This window comes from Scatophagus argus, chromosome 4 (genome assembly GCF_020382885.2).
Source record: "Scatophagus argus isolate fScaArg1 chromosome 4, fScaArg1.pri, whole genome shotgun sequence".
Lineage (NCBI taxonomy): Eukaryota > Metazoa > Chordata > Actinopteri > Scatophagidae > Scatophagus > Scatophagus argus.
Genome location: NC_058496.1, coordinates 790,893 through 809,289, shown reverse-complemented (window position 1 = coordinate 809,289; position 18,397 = coordinate 790,893). Strand labels below are relative to the sequence as shown.

Sequence of the window (18,397 nt, the reverse complement as noted above, 5' to 3'; positions counted from 1 at the left end):
CACACACAGAAAATGGAAACACTCGGAGTGTTTTTGTGTGTGTTTCACATTACTTCCTGCTGTGTCGCAGTCCTGATTCCAGTGTTTCTCTGCTCAAAAGCTTCCTGTCTGACCTGCTGCTCTGAATGCAGCTGCTCTTCACTCGAATTAAGGCCAGCAGCTCAGGACATCCAGACACATGAATGAACCTCCTTTGTTCAGCGCTGAGCCCAGCCTGCAGCCTCATGCTGTGTGTGACAGCACAGCAGGCAGCACAGGTGAACCGCAGCTTGACCAAGATTAAAACCTTTTTCTACTAAAACACTCGGATGCTGCCTGAACACCAGCAGCCGCACGCTGAGGTTGTGTCAGCAACAATCAGGGGAGCAGTGACTGAAATCATCAGCTGATTAAACAAGAGCACAACATCATGATCATGTGACATTTGATGACACCAACATCCACACTTCACACTGTGTCTGTACGCTCTGTAACACACCTGATAAACCTGAGAGGATGTGACAGCCTGACTCATCAGTGTGGCACAGGTGTGAATTATCAAGTGTCATCATTACAGGAGAGCCGCGCGCGCACACACACACACACAGTGACATGTTGCACAGTCATGTTTAACCCCCCCGCTGCTGTAAATGGACTGCTCCAGAGAGAGAGAGAGAGAGAGAGAGAGAGAGAGGCACAGTGCTGCTATCACACACACACACACACACTCACACACACACTGGGACTATATTTGGGACTGAGCGCAGTGAGGAGCAGTTGATGACGGACCTGCTGGATGTTTCCAACAAACAGGTAGGACCCACCTTCTGTCGTCTCTGAAACATCACCTATAATCACCTGTGATCAATGACCCGCCGTGGTGCGAGACCTCGTGCACAATACAGTAGAAATACCACAGCAGACTGTGTTTTCGTACAGGTATGTTCAGCACGCGCCACACGCTGTCGGATACTCTGTGGGTTTATTAGTGTTTTACAGACGAAATGCTTCGATGTCCAGCAGAACTGCAGCGTAAAGTTCGGATTAAATGGTCCTGTCCGGTGTCCCCTCAGAGGAGACACCGGACACTGTAGGACTACAATGCGGGTGTTTTTAGCGGGACTTCGGCCCGAGTCTCCCCCCGCTGGCTTCGACCTTGTCCGGGGCAGCCGGCGTGGTGACACGGCGGGGCAGGAGGAGCTCCGACGTCCCGCTCCCTCCTCCCGGTCTCTGCGTTACCCCCAAAACACGCAGAAGCACCCGGTGTGTCAACACCAGGTCCCGGAGAGCCGATCGGACACGGTTCGGTCAGTGTGTGACGGCTGAAGTTATGTAAGGGACCGCTGGAAAGTGAACGCACCGCGGAGGAGAGGACGGGTGGAGGATGGATTAAGAAGGAGAGGATGGTTTTATGTAACACCCCCCTCCTCATCCTCCCCATCCTCATCCAGCATCACAACATCTGCCGGCCGGCCTGCACTCTCAAATCCCGTGATGGTCCCGTCGAACTTCCTGTAATTTACACAACAATACCGAGAATAGCCTAATAAAAGACTACAATATCTATCCAAATGCTTTTGGACAACCAGAAAAGAAAGTTTTTGTTTCGTCTTGAAATGTTGTTCAGACCTTCATGTTGAGTTGTGATAACTTTGTGATCTCTGACCTCTAGCGCCATCCTCAGGCCAACATTTAATTTGGTCTACAGCCAGACACCTGCAGAACCGATGACGTTCACCTCAGACTCAGCTGCACTTTGACTTAGTTGAGTTAGCTGATGTTAGCGTGCTAACATGCTAAGCTAAGAGTGAACATCAGGATGTTAGCATGTAGCTGATAGCTCTGCTGTAGCTGCAGACTGTGTGAAGGTGTTTGTGTTCCTGTGGAGAAGATCCACGGCAGTGTGTGTGTGTGTTTTTGAAGGGTTTGCGTGGGAGGGAGGCGTCGTCATGGAAACACTGAACAGCAGACTCTCCTGCTTATGGATGTGATGAAATTTGTTCAGTTTGGAAATGCGACTTTCTGAGCTGTTTGTTCCTGAGCCTTTTTGTCAGAGGTGAAGCTATTGAACCTGCTGCAGCTGGGAATAATGGACTCAGTCCTGTGGGAACTAGAAACAACCTCCCCTCTGTGTGTGTTTTTGTTACCAGTGGGGACCAACTTCTTCTAGTCCAGCCTTGTCAGGACCAGTCGTCCTCATGGGGGCCCGTTGTTGTCACCTCTTTGATGCAGGAACTCTTTTCTTTCCAAATCACTGCACATCCGCTGAGGGAGGCGGGACTCGAGCACGTGACAGGAAGGGATGTAAGCATTAATGGTGTCCTCCTTGGCTGAGCTGTGATGTTAGCTTTGTTAGCTTTGTTAGCCAGCCTCTAGTCCGTGACTTCATGTTAACTTGTTCATCACTGAGTCAGCGAAGTGGACGAGGAGGATCTCGCAGGAAATTCCCTCTGAGCAGAGACGACTCCTCCCGGCCCTTTTCGGGCGCAGTGATGGACAAAATGTCAGCGAGCGTTTCTGTAAACTCCGGTGCGTTTGGTTCGGCGGCGTCCTGTGAGGTCCTGATCGTCTCCGCGCTGCGTGGGCGTCCTCCTCTTTTCCTGGACACATGAGTCATCTTCGCTCGTGTTATACAATAGAAAGTTTGCCTCAGTGAGGCTCAGCTGCAGCAGGAGTAGAAAGCAGGACTAAAGCTCTGTCTGTCAGTCCTTCTGTCGGGAGGTTGCTGGTTCAAATCCCTCACTGTCACCCGATGCTTCTTTCATCACTGAGCTCAGCTTCGTCCGGCTCTCCAGGGTTATTCAAGTGCTCTGCTTTACTCGAGTGTTTTTACTTTTTAGTTTTTACTACACTACATTCATCTGACTGCTGCTGTTCCCACAGTCATCACAGTCCAGTAAATTAAACCACCTGTCAGAGATTCACACTCACAGGGGAGTCCTGACCAGGGTTCACTGGTCAAATCCTGCTTCCTCGTGTTCACCAGATGAGGTCTGAGGTGACTGTGTAGCTCACGCCAGGATGAGGATCACTCTTCATCACTCAGGGGCTGGCCTGAAGTTGAAGGAGCCCCGTGCTAAAAGCTAACTGACGTAGCAGAGCTGACTGTTATGTCACTGTTATGGTTAATAAGTGGGCATCTTTTCATTGTGTCAGCTAAATGAAAAGTGATGGAGATCAGATCCTTTCTGTACTGAACTCTGCTGGGTTCACTGAGCTGCAGTCTGTCAGTCACAGTCAAGTCCGTCTGTGGTCAGCGTGTGTGTGTGTGTGTCCAAACTCAACCAAAGATCATCTGTGGGAGAAGACGCTCCACTCTGTGACACGACTGTAGTTGGACAGAGTGAGGCCTGCTGCTTCTCGCCAGTCTGACGGTGTGGCTGACATCATGATCATCTTTTTGTTTCCTTTTAAAGCTTCTTCACTCCTTCTTTGTTTCCCTGCTGACCCCTTCAGTTCAGCCACCAGGGATCCGGAGGACAGTCTGGACCCGGGACCCGAGGTGGTCTCAGACCAGTGTGAAGCTTCGTGTTGTGACGCACTTTGATCCTCAGGTTGTAAAAAAGCTGATTGTGCCTTTAATAACGGCTGTGGTTTGGATCTGCAGCAGACGGAGGCCTCGGGTCTTATCTCTGAGAGCAGCAGGGGGCCGAGGGGGGGCTGTTGATGCTGCAGGAATGAGGCCAGCAGCGGTGCGCGCGTGTGTGTGTGTGTGTGTGTGTGTGTGTGTGTGTGTGTGTGTGTGTGTGTGTGTGTGTGTTGCACTGCGATGTTTGGCTGCAGGCCTTCAGCTGTCAGTTGATTCTCCACTGCAGGAATTTTAAGTTTGCTGATATGACAAACACAAGCTTCATTCAGCCTTCGCTGTGCACAGCAACGCACCAGGATGCACAATCATGTAACAGTCATGTGACACACCTCTGACACACCCACATGACTGTAGGATCCCGTCCAGGTGTGTCGTGATGAGACACAAGGAGGAAAGAAGAAGCACATAAAGTGCTTCACATGAAAGCTAAGATTCAGATTTACAGCAAAAAGCGGATGTTAGGAAGGAAGGAGGTAGGAAAGGAAAGCAGCAAGAGGGAAACTTGCAAAGGAAACAATAAGAAGGAGACAAGGACACATGCAAGGAAAGGAAGAGACGAGTGAAGGAGGCAGGAAATGACCCTGAGCTTCTGTCAATCAAAACTGCACCTCAAACATCTCACAGCCGTCACACAGACGCCGTGATGTCGTCTGCATCAGCCAATGACAGCAGCCGCTGCCTTAACGGAGACCAGCTGGGTGTGGTCACATCTCTGTGAGCTGAGATAAAAGCCTGTCACACACACACACACACACATGCACACACATATACACACACACACACACACACACACGTCACTGTAACTGTTGTGTCTTGTGATTTCCTGTAACTAAGCGAGAATGAAACTAAACAGGTACGAGTGACTGGCGGCCATGTTGGCGGGCATCATGTTTACTTTAATGTATTTGTGAAAGTGGGACGCAGCAGCTCTCAGACTGAACCTGGTCCAGGGACTGTTCACGTTCAGCTGCACCTCCGTCGTTACTCCTGCAGCTCCTCGTCGTGTCTTTCTAACCGTCTGAACAGTCAAATGTTTTGGTGTCGAGCTGCTGGTGAAGATGAAGCTGAAGCTCGAAGCTGTGACTCAGCGCTCTTCAGGCTCTGACCCACTTACAGCTTCAGGCATCAGCGCGTTTTGCATTTCACTGCATCACGACTCAGCAGACGCTCTGATGAGACAGACAGCACGAAGGCCAGCAGGACGAGCGTCCCTGCTGCGTCCTGGACACAAAACGGAACATTTATGACTGCAGACAAACCTGGAAAATCAAGTACTGAAAACGACGTTAACACTGAGTTCAGCTCAGGGCTTTAAGAGTCTAGAGTTTAACAAACCTTGAGCTGAAAGAACTGATCTGAAAACAGTCCGCGATGGTGTTTTAATGGACAGTCTTGAACTTGAAGAAGAAGAATCACTTTATTGACAGTATATATATTTTTACATACACACACTGAATTTGTCTTCTGCATTTGACCCATCCTCAGCTGAACACACACATGCAACACCCAGCAGATTACATGCAGTGAAACACACAGGATGTGGATTTCAAGAATCATTTGCTAAGGAGAAACAATTTTAATCAAGAACACAACAATGAAAGTCATCAGTACAGTAAACTGTCACACTGAAATGCATAAAATATGAATTAAAAGTTTATGTTTAAAATACAGTGAATACACAAACAAAACAACTGCAGCAAACAGTCCATCATAAAAGAAGTGTAGACACTGAGTGACAGATGTCAAGGAGTCCTTGAACGCACCACAAAGGAGTGAAAACAGGAGTTTGTGTCAGTTCTGCTGCTTGGCCGGATTTTATTTGTACGACATCAAACTATAAAGATTTAGAAGTGTGTGTGTGTGCATGTGTGCGTGTGTGTGTGTGTGTGTTATAAATCTGAAGGTCTGCAGCTTCTCAGGGCCTCAGTGTGTGTTGTGTGTGTGCAGACGCAGTGACCGGTACTAACGACCCCCTCTGTGAAATTAATGAGATAATTTACGTCTCCACATTCAAACACAAAGAGAGAAGAAGAAGAAGACGGCCAAAGGACAAGTCAACCAGTCTGTGAACGTCCCTCTGCTGGTGCCACCGGGGAAAGTACCCGAGTTAACATGTCTGAAAGCGGCTGGACGCCTGGTGGCTGAAAGTACTTGTGTCATATATTTTCGGAGTATTTGTAGACGTGTTGCTGTTACTCTTACTGGATGTACAGCGCTAATCGAACGAGGTGTTCGTGGTGCTGACGGATGACGTTCCGATGTTTCTGCTGTGAGCTTGCTGCTACACACACCCTGCTGTTTGTGTGTTCCTTCTGGCCTCCTACACACCGGCAGCACCTTCAGTCTGAGCTGCTGAAAGGAATTCTGGGAGACACAGGAAATCGCTGATTGCTGCAGACGCGGAGGATTCACAAAAACAGGAAAAACATAAGAACAACATGTCATCACGTCTGTGGGCATGAGGGGGGGGTTTGTTTTACACTCTCAGACGTGGCAGCCAGGTGGGGTTTGCTGAGACTGTGCAGCCTGTGTGTGTTTGTGTGTGTGGTTTGGACACTTGGTGTCAGGGTGGCCTGATGGTGGGAGGTCTATTTTAGTGCGGCGTCTCTCTTTTTGTCTCTCCCACATTCCTGCCAGCTGATTGGATTGCTGGTTGCGGTAACCTAGCAACGTTCAGATATCTCCCAGCGTTCCTCTGAGTTATCTCCCGTCCCGGCAGACTCACAGCTGCTGAATGAGAAGCAGAACAAGCGCTTTTGAGTCACCTGATCAGCATCAGGCTGACCAGACGCTGAAGGAGAAGTTTGTGTCTGATGGCTCGGTGATCCTGACGGGAGTTACAGTCCGTGTTCAGGACTGAACCGGTTTAAGTGTTTTCCCTGTGGGTTGAGGTCTAAAGGTGCAGAGCGCATGGTCACTGGCTGACTGTAGCTACAGCCACAGCCACAGTCGGTGGCTCTGCTGACGCGCTGCCCCCTGTGGGTCACAGCTGCCTTTCAAACATGTTAACCGACAGTAAAATGTCGTCCTCTTGTCTTGTTGCTAAAGGGAAACTTTCTGCAAGCAAAGAAGCGACTCAGCGTGATGCATTTAATGCCAGCTGTGAACCCAGTGCTTTGATTGTTGTTTAAATCGGCTCCTCTAACTAACATCAGAAACGTTCTCGTGTTTGACCTCAGCATTCAGTAAATAAGACCAGTTCACCCATCCAGCTGACCAATCAGCATCCAGGATCCAGTCCTTTAAAACGTGGACGTCAGCTCCCTCCTGAACGTCCCTCGTTTTCGTGTTTTTTGGTCAGATGGAGCAGATTTCGTCTTCAGATCAAACTCCTGCCAATATGGTCGCTTAGCAACAGCGTTGACTTCCTGGAAATCAAACATGGATCTGAAAATAGCACAGAGCAAACAAGAGGAGGACGACTGTGTTCAGAACTCCATTCAGATATCTGCTGATTCTGATGGAGAGTCTCTGTGAGTCTCTGGTGCTGCTGTGAAGACGTCAGCCTGTGTAGGACGAGGACGTTTGGTCTTCTGTCCTCCCACACCACACACCAGCTCAGCAGAAACGCCACTGAAACATGTAAGTCCACCTTCTTCAAAGTGTTCCAGCGTGATTTGAGATTCGTCCTGCTGACCAAACTGTCCATGATTTTCACGATGATTCGCTCACGCAGCCTGACGTCGTTCTGTTGTCTCGGAGAGAAGAGTTTCATTTCAGCTTTGTGGTTATTTGTTGTTTGACTTCGACCAGCAGCTTCGTGCTCGAATCCCAACTCTGACGTCCGTCTGCTTCGTGGGGATCTTTTTCTTTGTCTTCAGTTCAGTGTTTTTGTCTGCCTTTTCTCTTTTAGGATAACAATCATTTCAAAATGAAGAGTTAATCATATGAATAATAGCATTTAAGTTTACTGAGGTCATTAGATGCATCAGAGCTCTGAGGACACTGAAGGCAGGATTTTGGTGAAAGCTTCTGTTTGAGTGAACTGCCCCTTTAAACTACCCAGCAGTAAATAAAGTCATTAAAATGAGTTCCTTTTCTGCCAGCTGCAACAATGAGGTGATGATGAATACATTCATTCATTGATCAGTGAGCCTGTCTCAACAGTGTAAACTAATGAGTACTTTTACTTGTGGTTGTACTTGAGTACAACTTTGACTGAAAGATCTGAGTACTTTGAGTTTAAGTATCCAGCAGCTTAGTGGAAGTGGAAAATACCTCAAAATCGTACCCAGTAAATGTACTTCAGTGGCAGTGAGGCTGAACAGCAAAGTGTGACAGTCCAGAGGAGAACCCGAGTCCTGATTTATTGATCGGCTTATCGATCGGCCGAGCCTTCAGGTTGTAAGTGATCTGCCTCGGGGGGCCGACACGTATCTCTTTCCCTCTCTGGAGTCCAGCACTAAAACGTGCTGAAGGCAGACGGTTGGTGTTTGAGTCTGTCAGAGTGTAGCCGCCATTTTAAAACGACATCCATCACAAAGGGAGAACCGCAGAGATCCTCGTGTCGACACGCCGCGTTCACGGACGCCCCGTCTCCAGCAGAACGTCTGAAGGACACGTGAACCTGACCGGATCCTTTTCTCGGCTCACATAATGAGGAAATGTTGTTAATTGACGTATCCAGGAAGTCATGCGAGAACACTGAATGAGATTCAAATAAATGCTGACGAGGCGCTTTTCTACAAACCACAACTTATGTTGAAACTTTCTCCACATTTCGGCGTGTAACAGGAGTCACGTCATGGTGATGTAACACGTGTTGTAGACATGTCGCTGTTCAGATGTTCAGCATCACCGCGTAGACCACAGCTCGCCGTCACAGTGAGACAGTCAAATGGTCAAACGCAATAATGATTCAGCGACAGCAGCAGAGATCAATGCAGGAAGCTGCGAATTGATCAAAATCTGTCAAATCTACAGGAAATCTGCAAACGTTAACAACCTGAATGCTGTGGGAGACGCTTCACGGGTTCCTGTTGACACCTGCTGTAGTTTAGCTGTAGTTTAGCCTGCTGTAGTTTAGCCTGCTGTAGTTTAGCCTGCTATAGTTTAGCCTGCTGTAGTTTAGCTGTAGTTTAGCCTGCTGTAGTTTAGCTTGCTATAGTTTAGCTGTAGTTTAGCCTGCTGTAGTTTAGCTGTAGTTTAGCCTGCTGTAGTTTAGCCTGCTGTAGTTTAGCTATAGTTTAGCCTGCTGTAGTTTAGCTATAGTTTAGCCTGCTGTAGTTTAGCTGTAGTTTAGCCTGCTGTAGTTTAGCCTGCTGTAGTTTAGCTATAGTTTAGCCTGCTGTAGTTTAGCTGTAGTTTAGCCTGCTGTAGTTTAGCCTGCTGTAGTTTAGCTATAGTTTAGCCTGCTGTAGTTTAGCCTGCTGTAGTTTAGCTGTAGTTTAGCCTGCTGTAGTTTATCTGTAGTTGTGTTTTATAGTGAAAAGTTGTTTTTGTAAAATGTGTGAGCTTATGGTTCATGACTGTTTCAGGTACTGAGTGAGGTGGACAAACCGACACAGACATGATCCCTTATTCTCCCTGAGGTGAGAACATACACACACACACACTTTACTATCTCATTGTGAGTGTGCATGATTTTTGCTGTCAGTGACCGTTTGTTACCCAGACTTCCACCTGTGTGTGTGTGAGTGTGTGTGTGTGGGACAAAGCTGTGGACTCTGGAATGATCCCTTTGTGTCTATCAGTCACATCGGACAATAAGAGCTGGCTGCAGCCGAGCTCTGCACTCTGACAAACACTCACTGAGTTTGGCCTTCGTGTTCTCGGTCTCCTCCTGCTCCTGATGGTTCAGATCACCTTCTGATGCTCGTAGCAGCACTATATTTGAGCCCTTTTTAAACAGAGGCCTCGTAATACTGCAGCAACACAAACCCACCAGCTGTGTTTCTGGCAGTGAACCAAACCACGGCACCATAAGGCCGCCCAGTGTGTGATTATAGACAACACGCCGGCGATCCGAGGCAACAGAGCCGTGACGTGTTGCACAGGCCTGGGAGGGGTGGCCAAAGGGGCTCCTGGACCTGCACAGTCTGCAGACATTTTGGCCGCTTTTTGTTAGCTGCTTGTAAATCTTCCAGTTACTGCGGGTCCACAACGTTCTGTTGTCAAGTTTTGACTTAGACGATGAAGTTTGAGCTCTCAGCTAACAAAGGTGCTGATGCTGCATTCAGGTCACGCATCACATCTTTACAAACTGATTAGCCCACTGCTAACCTGGTGTTCTCACACACAAACAAAGCTTCCATCACTGGAAGCTTTGGCTCACAGTTTGTCTGTTGTTTCCACCAAACGAGAGACGCTGTGGCTGTCAGGAGCCCCTCATGTCTCCAAGTCCTCATCATAAACCAGGAGACTCACCTGGACGGTTTTTCCAACTTAGCTGCTTGTGCTGCTAAGCTAAGCTAAGCTACATGACCTGTCTGCACTGACTGCACTGACTGCACACCAAATATCCATCATCATGAAGAACAACAGGATTTACCCAAACTGGGATCAGTTTCCCATTCACTTCAATGCACTCAGCAGCATGGAGCAGGAGAGGCGAAGGTGAACACACTGCAGCAGGTCTTCACGTCCACACGTTCAGACCACATGTCAAATGAGACGACGTCCTCCATGTTGTGTCAGCGTCGGCTCAGCCGTTCTGACTGACTGAACTGTCATTTAACTTCACTTTTATTTGCAGCTAACTGTGGTGTAATGAATATCCTGTCACACATGTGTGAATTATAAAGCCATGTGATGTCTGTCTCTCCCTCAGGAACTGACCAATCAGCAGTCAGGATGATGCCAAAGGTAAACTCTGTTTCCACTCCCTTTTGATACTCAACTGATGTGACTGAACCGTTTGCAGTTTCATTGTGTATCTTCTGCTTTCTGCCTCCGATGGTCGACTGTGTGGGATGAAGAGTCTTAAAATCTGTGAGATTTCTATTTTTGGCACCTGAGAGGAGTAAATGAGACGTTTAGACTGAAGGTTGGCTCAGAGGTGAGCTGATAAAGACGAGATGACGAGATGTGGTCAAAGTTTATTTGGTCCCACTTCAAAGCTGATGGCACCAGTACTGCAATGTAACTAATTACATTTACTAAAATACTTGTACTCCGCTCCACCTCAGAGGTGAGTATTTGTACTGCAGCTTCAGTTCGTGTCCAGATGTGCTGATGCTGAGTGTCCGTGACAAACTGAAGGATGAAGATGAGAATCCTCCTCCTCCTCCTCCTCCTCCAGCCTGAAAACAGGCTGTTTGTGTGAGCTCAGGAACCTGTTTGGAATTGAATGTGAAGCTGCTGGCAGCTGATAGCTTGTCCTCTGTGGGGATTCAGCCTTTTCAGTGCCACGACTCGTCTACCCTAAACAAGTTCCAGCAGGACCAGCGTCGCAGCATCGTGACCGGTTTAGAGGAATACAAACAAGCTGAGGAAATGAGCTTTTCGACCGTCAGATCCTCTCAGAGCTGACGAATGTCGAGCCTCTGAGTGCTGATGTCACTGAGCGCAAACCAAATGATCTCATTGATTCCTCTGTGAGCTGACGTCTTCTTCCATTTGGCTACATATCAGTTTGTGGCTGATCTCTGACCTGTGTGTGTGTGTGTGTGTGTGTGTGTGTGTGCGTGTGTGTGTGTGTGCGTGTGTGTGTGCGTGCGCGCGTGTGTGTGTGTATGTGTTAGAAGCAGCTGGCTCAGACGTCTCCAGGGAGTGTGTTGTCGCTGAGAGGGTCCAGCATCCCAGGATCCCCTGCTGCCGCCATCGTGGTGAGACACACACACACACACACACACACACACAGATCAAGTTATATTATCCTTCAGATTAATCTTCAGGCAGTCATCTGTAATCCCTCCCCCCCGTCGCTCGCTGCAGGCCAGAGTGGAGGACGGGGTGATCGGCTATAAGGACCTGGCGGCGTTACCAAAAGACAAAGCCATCCTGGACATCGAGAGACCAGATCTGATGATCTACCAGCCGCACTACAGCTACAGCCCACTGGAGGTCTGTTCCTGTCCCACATCTTCATTAAAGTCAATCTGTCCTGCTGTGACAGGAGAATATCCAATATACATACAATACAAGTACTCACTTGAGTACCACGTGGATTAATTAGTCCCCCATGAACACACCACACACAGCATGAAAGTGTATTTTGTATCTGTGAGGCGTTTTAAAGGTCTGTAACAGGAAGAGCTTGGAGCTGTGAGCCTCAGACAGGAAGTCACACAGTACTGACAGGCGGACTGTGAGCCATTAAAGGCTAATTTAGGATGAGGATTAATTTATCTTAGCTTAGCATACGACACGTTAGAGAAGCAGTCAGTCAGCAGTCAGCAGGCTGCGGCTGGTCGGACAGGCGGCTCGTTTGCCGCTCGGTTAGCTGAGCGTCCGACTGCAACATAAACCATCAGTCTGCTGCCCACTGCCACAGCTGAGCCCCAGAGAGAGTGTGTGTGAGAGTGAGTCTGTGTGTGTGTGTGTGTGTGTTTGAGAGTGAGTCTGTGTGTGAGAGTGAGTCTGTGTGTGTGTGAGTGTGTGTGTGAGAGTGAGTCTGTGTGTGAGAGTGAGTCTGTGTGTGTGTGTGTGTGAGAGTGAGTCTGTGTGTGAGAGTGAGTCTGTGTGTGTGTGTGTGTGTGTGTGTGTGAGAGTGAGTCTGTGTGTGTGTGAGAGTGAGTCTGTGTGTGTGTGTGTGTGTGTGTGTGTGTGTGTGTGTGTGTGAGAGAGTGAGTCTGTGTGTGTGTGTGTGAGAGTGAGTCTGTGTGTGTGCGTGAGTCTGTGTGTGAGAGTGAGTCTGTGTGTGTGTGTGTGCATGTGTGTGTGTGTGTCATGTATGTCATATGTCATGTTTCTGTGGTGTCCAGCTGAGGGAATTTAGTTGTTACAAAACTCACTTTTAAGTCTTCTTTAATTAGTTATTTGATGCTCTGAAAAGTAATGACTGACAGCTGAGCACTGCTCCTGATTGGCTCAGACGGGTGTGTGGGCGGGAACTCGATACCGCGGCTCCACCTCCCGATCACTACTGCACAGACTCTGGCTCCAAATGATGTCACCAGCAGTTCTGCACAGTTTGAAGATGTGTGGACATCACAAACCCATTGAACTGGTCCCACTTTGACAAACTGGTCCCAGTTTACCCAGAGAACTTCTTCACAGCTTGCAGTTGTTTCTGTGTGTGTTGTTCTTCTTCTCTGAATCTGTTTTTCTGCTCTTTCCTCAGAGGTCCTTGTCTCCTCGCTCCATCTCTCCTCCTGCCTCCCCAGAGGTGAGACTTCCTCTCCGCCCGTCGTCATCGTACAGATTATCTTAAGGTTTTCAGTGTTTACGTGTGTGATGGTTTCTGTCCAGCACGTCATGAGCAGCAGCTGTCCTCTCTGTGTTTCCAGAGGGAGTCCAGGGAGTGGCTGGAGAACCGGTCTCCTGGAGGTTCCTCCCCTGGTTCCACCGTCCAGACCAGCGGAACACACAGCACACACACGCCGCCCGCGCCGCACACACCAAACACGCCGCACACACACTCGGCTGGTAGCAAGAGCGCCGTGCAGCACTTCCACAGGCCCGGTAAGTTTGTTTTGATCTGGTAGCTCTGGTCATCTCATCTCAGTGCAGCATCAGAGTGTCCACCAGAGTTTGTCCACCAGAGGGCAGTGATGGATAGATAGATAGATATTTATTACTGTATTCATCCCCGAGGGGAAGTTAGGTTGTCATAGCAGTCCGGTATACTTGAATACAATAAAACACACTATGACATGAAATACTGAGTATAAAAATAGAATAGAGAAATCGGATAAAATACACAAAAGGACACTTGTGTATCAGTATCAGTATATAAAAAGTCAGTATAATCAGTATATAAAATTTTTTCGGAGTGCAAAAGGTGACAGGTAGATTTAGTCCAGGTGTGTAATCGTGGCTGTGACAGGTAGATGAGTTGTAAAGTGTGATGGCAGTAGGTAGATGAGCAGCAGGGCTGAATGAGTGTGTTGCTGAAGCTGCTCTTTAGCTCGTCCACTGCTTTGAGGAGGGGCTGAGAGGGATTGGATGGGTTTATGTCCCACTCTGTCCATGTCTCAAACAAGTTTAAAGGAACTTTATCACAAATGTTTAAGTTATGTGTGAAAAAATAGTTTATTTTAATTCTCAATCATATCTCACATTTCAGAGGTCAGTAATTCACTATCAGCTCTTCTTCTGTGTCTTTCTTTCAGAAAACGGCTCCAACATCTATAAGAAGCCTCCCATCTACAAACAAGGTGCGTTACATGTAAGGAAGTGACTGGTCCATCGGTCAGTGAACGCCACACCGCTGCAGGTGTTATACAGTGTGTTGTGTTGTTCTGCAGAAGTTCTCTTTTCATCCAGAGTGAAAAAAGATGCAGAAACGTTTTCTGTTAGTCAGCTGCGCAGACACGATCGCACTGCATTTAATCAGCTTTAACGCGCTGTGTGTGTGTGTGCATACGTGTGTGTGTGTGCGTGTCTGTGTGAACAGATGTGTCGTCCTCTCAGGTCCCTCAGGGGAAACACATCGTGGATCTGATCATTGAATCGTCAAAGTTCCCAGCAGCTCAGCCTCCAGACCCCAATGAGCCCTCCAAGATCGAGACGGACTACTGGCCCTGCCCCCCCTCCATGGCTGTCATTGGTACGACCCCCCCTTTTTCAGGTTTCTGATCGGAAAATCCTTTTCAAGCGTAAATGCTGACAGACTCTTCCTCTCTCCTCTCCTTGTTTCCTCTCCTTTCTGCAGAGAAGGAGTGGAGGAAGAAGATGCAGAGGGATGAAGATGAGGAGGAGGATGGAGAGCTGGACGACGAGCTGTGGGGACTCAGAGTGCTTCAGAAACAAGAACTCAACAAGGTAGGACAGGAGACGACGATCGTCTGCCGCTGAGGGGATCCGGTCGCTCATTTCTGCTCTTCTCTTTAGATTCAGTCCAATCTGGGCAAAATCATCCTGAAGGACGAGTTGGACAAATCTGCAGCCCCTCTGAGGAGGAAGACTCGCTCCCTGCCGGACCGCAGCCAACATGCTGGTACATTCAGACCTGCTGCGTGCAGCTGTGGTGCCACCTAGTGGTCAGGATGAATACACACAGCATGAAGTGGCTCCATTTGAACACATAAACTCTGTTAAACACTTGAGTTAATTCGTCTTAGTGCGATAGTTTATCTCAGCTAAATGAATCAATCTGAGAACAGAATCTTAAACAGACCGAAAACACTTAACAACTTATATTTTCCCGCTCACTTTCCGTCCTCTGCAGGGTCCAACGCCTCCAAGTCTGTTTATTTCCCAGCGTCCTCGAAGACGGGCCTGTCCAGGGTGAGTGATGCTGGACGCAGCGGTCCAATGACAGCAGAGCTTGATGATGATGGTGATGATGATGAGCGTGTTTCTGTTTGTTCTCAGCTGCAGTCGGCAGAGTTCAGCTCGTCTGAGAAAACCCCAGCAGGTACGACGTCGCGTCATGTTCTACCAGCTTATTTTACTTTACTCACATCACCTGCAGTGGTGGATTGTGAGTTAAGTACAACTCTGAAGTATTTGTACTGGAAATGATCTTTGCTCTCTCTCTCTCTCTCTCTCTCTCTCTCTCTGTCTCTCTGCAGATCTTCAGGTACAGTCTGATTCCTTCATGTTTGTAATCACTGACACTCAGCTGTCGCTGGCGGTCATGTGATCACACGTGTCGCTTTGTCTGTTGGACAGAACGGAGACTCGAGGATGGACCGAGGAAACTCTCTGCCCAGCATGCTGGAACATAAAGTAACCACACTGTGTTTGAGTTGAATCATAACACACACACACACACACACACTAATAAAGGGTCAGTTCACTGAATCAAAACACACTGCTGTCCTCCCGTCTGTCTGCTGGACAGTCCTGTTATTTGGTTTGTCCACGTTTGTTTCTGTCCAGGCAGACTCTGTTGAAGGTTACTCTGAACAATCCACACAAACACATCATCCGTTTGATCTGACCCTTTAGCTACAGAAATGTACTTTCTGAACCTGTTGTCTGAACTGATTGGTTGGTTGACTGGTTGGTTGGTTGGTTGGTTGGTTGGCTGGTTGGTTGGTTGGTTGGTTGGTTGATTGATTGGTTGGTTGATTGATTGATTGATTGGTTGATTGGTTGATTGGTTGATTGATTGATTGATTGATTGGTTGGTTGATCTCCTCAGGTCTACCCCTATGAGATGCTGGTGGTGACCCACAGAGGGCGGAGCAAACTGCCCCCGGGTGTGGACAGAACCAGGCTGGAGGTAAAGCCGTCGTCTTCACTCACTGACTGACTGAACGACTGGGCTTCATTGAAGTGACCTGTCTGTCCTTCTGTCTCTTGTCCGTGCAGAGACACCTGTCTCAGGAGGAGTTCTTCAGTGTCTTCGGGATGTCCGTTGAGGACTTCGACCGCCTCTCTGTCTGGAAGAGGAACGACCTGAAGAAGAAGGTCTGCCTCTTCTGACTCCACTGGGACCGCATCTTCCACAATCCCCGGAGTCTGAACAAAACGTCATCATCATCACCGCCGCCATCAGCTTCATCACAGCAGCTCAGCGTCAGTGAGACGCTCAGTGAGACGTCTCGGGCTCCAGGTTCGATGTGATTCCCAGTGAGGGTTTGAAACCAGCTGTTGCATCAGACTGCTGTTTAATAAGCTTCAGTTTATCTGTGAAAATGTATTAACAACAAAATATCCACCGAACAAGCACAAAGAGTCCCGGCCCGGGTCTTCCTGCCCCGTCGTGGTTTTGTATGCAAACTGACTTGAGGTCAAGGGTCGTCCTGAAGGTCAGGGCCACACTAAGTGAAACACGTGCAGGCTGCGGGCACATTTGCAGCACTTTTCTCAGTGTGTTTTGGTTTTGTGAGCTCTGTCAGCCACCGTAGAACAGCTGAGCCACCAGGCTCTGAGGCCTTGTTAGCATAGTGATCACAAACACATGAATTTACCCTCACCTCAGTCTGTTAGCTTTTCACTGGACTGAAGACTTTAAACTCATAAGAAATAAGAGCAGCCAGGAATCGGCGTGAAGATGGCGAGCAGCTTCTCGTGTGTGAAGCTCAGCTGTGTGCTTGTAGTTTGGTATTCTGGGAAGTGAAGTCAGTTCTGCTGTTGAACTCACTGGAGGTTAAAGGCTTTCTGGATAGCAGGTTAAACAGGCCGACAGACGATGAAACTACAGACGGACGTATTTCTGCTGTTTGCTCTGAATGTTTTATTATGAAGCTTCCAGCTGCGGTCGGGCTTTAATACAACATTCCTGCTGACTCTGGGTCAGATTTCAGTTCAGATTGGATGCTGACTGTAGCAACAGACCTGTGAGCGACCTTTCAAAAGGATTGTTCCTATTGGCTTTGCCAGTTATGATGTCATAATGACAGCTTTTCTTTCCCAGCACCTCAGAGAAAACCAAGGAGACATTTTGATCACAGTCTGATTTTAAACTAAAGAAAATGAGCTTATACCCATGTGGTAATGAAACTGAATTACGTTTTTGTTCGATTGTTTGATTTAATGTATTTTTGTCTTCCTGTCCACCTTGTAATGGAAAGCCAGTTACGTTTTATGACTTCAACCTGTCATTCAAATTACTTTCAGCTAACTATTCAGCTGCCTTGGAAGGAAAAAGCTAAAAGTTCAGTTCAGTTCAGTAACTCGTGGTGCATTCGGGTTGCCTCAGAAACTGGAAGTTGAGAAGCTACTCGAGCCACGTTAGCCATTGTTAGCAATAGCAGCTGATAGCAACGCGACACTCGGAGCATATAAACGTGTGTGCAGTTAGAAGCTGCACAGTAACGTCTGATTTAATGAGACACAAATGAGTCTGAAGTGCTAACGAACTGCACATCAACAGCTTTCACTGCTGTGGTCCTGTTCATGTGCAGAGCAGCCATCTTGGATTTTGACCTCAGGGTTGGTGAGTTTCTCCTGCCTTTTGAAGTTGGAAATTTTTCTTCAGAAGGCGTTTGAGTTGAAGTCCTCGACTGGGTGCTCAAAAGCTCCGACCTCCCAGTTGAAATGGAACGCACCATTAAAATGTGGCCGCTTTGAAACCGGTCATGCTAGCAGCTCTGTGAGTTTTTAGGCAGCTAAATGCTGACATCAGCTCAAAATGCTAACAGTGCTGATGTTTTGCAGGGATAGTGTTTACCGCCATCTTAGTTTAACATGTTAGCTGCTGTCCATCTCTTTGGCTGTGATAAAACTGTCTCCTCACTGGTTTTTATTTGGAATATAGCAAACACCACTGCCCTGTTTTACCTGAGTGCACCGCACACACACACACACACACACACACACAGGCACAGGCACACACACACACACACACACACACACACACACAGGCACACACACACACTTCTGAGGGACATTTTCAGTGCAGACAAACCGGAGCTGAAACTGTCTCCGCTTTGTCCAACACGCAGGTTGAAGACATTTTGTTGTTTAGTGACCAAATGATGTGCAGCTATTTTCTAACCTACACAGAGAAGTGGCATGTTTGTTAGTAAAATCGAAATGAAAACGTAATATGATTTTAAAAAGTGAATTGTATCAATAGATGAATGTTGAGACAAACAAGGCAGACTTTACTGGACTTTCCTGAGGTTTCCAAACCCGAGGAGGAAACTGGAGGACGTTTTTCACCTCAGCACCAGACTTCAACCAAACTGAACTGATGACACGTTCACCATCGGCACACATCTGTAAAGGCTTTAGCACACAGAGTTAATATATCTAAACAGTGTTAATATCATCATCGTCATCATCATCATCATCATCATCATCGTGTCTCTACAAACACACATAATCTGA

The 18,397-nt window shown here is 47.9% G+C and overlaps 1 protein-coding gene across 8 annotated transcripts; it reads left to right on the top strand.

Annotated features, from left to right (window-relative positions):
* Positions 1 to 678: 678 nt before the first annotated feature.
* LOC124057908 (dematin-like) lies at positions 679 to 17,506 on the top strand. 8 transcript variants are annotated; one of them, XM_046386580.1, is made up of 17 exons: positions 683 to 792; positions 9,046 to 9,099; positions 10,338 to 10,372; positions 11,257 to 11,334; positions 11,444 to 11,572; positions 12,792 to 12,836; positions 12,958 to 13,132; positions 13,783 to 13,827; positions 14,067 to 14,219; positions 14,325 to 14,434; positions 14,504 to 14,609; positions 14,841 to 14,899; positions 14,987 to 15,029; positions 15,187 to 15,194; positions 15,287 to 15,343; positions 15,762 to 15,842; positions 15,932 to 17,506. In XM_046386580.1, the coding sequence occupies exons 3-17, from the start codon at positions 10,361 to 10,363 to the stop codon at positions 16,043 to 16,045; spliced, it is 1,215 nt and encodes a 404-aa protein (XP_046242536.1). In that variant the 5' UTR covers positions 683 to 792; positions 9,046 to 9,099; positions 10,338 to 10,360; the 3' UTR covers positions 16,046 to 17,506. The 8 variants fall into 8 exon arrangements, with proteins under 8 accessions (XP_046242529.1, XP_046242536.1, XP_046242533.1 ...); XM_046386577.1 differs by having other exon boundaries at positions 684 to 792; positions 11,251 to 11,334; XM_046386579.1 differs by lacking the exon at positions 683 to 792 and adding an exon at positions 862 to 918 and having other exon boundaries at positions 11,251 to 11,334.
* The last annotated feature ends 891 nt before the right edge of the window (positions 17,507 to 18,397 follow it).

Excerpts from the sequence above, each read along its gene's own strand:
- LOC124057908 (XM_046386573.1), top strand. Across the intron at positions 15,344-15,761 it reads CCAGCATGCTGGAACATAAA|GTCTACCCCTATGAGATGCT; the intron begins GTAACCACACTG and ends TGATCTCCTCAG. Across the intron at positions 15,843-15,931 it reads TGGACAGAACCAGGCTGGAG|AGACACCTGTCTCAGGAGGA; the intron begins GTAAAGCCGTCG and ends TTGTCCGTGCAG.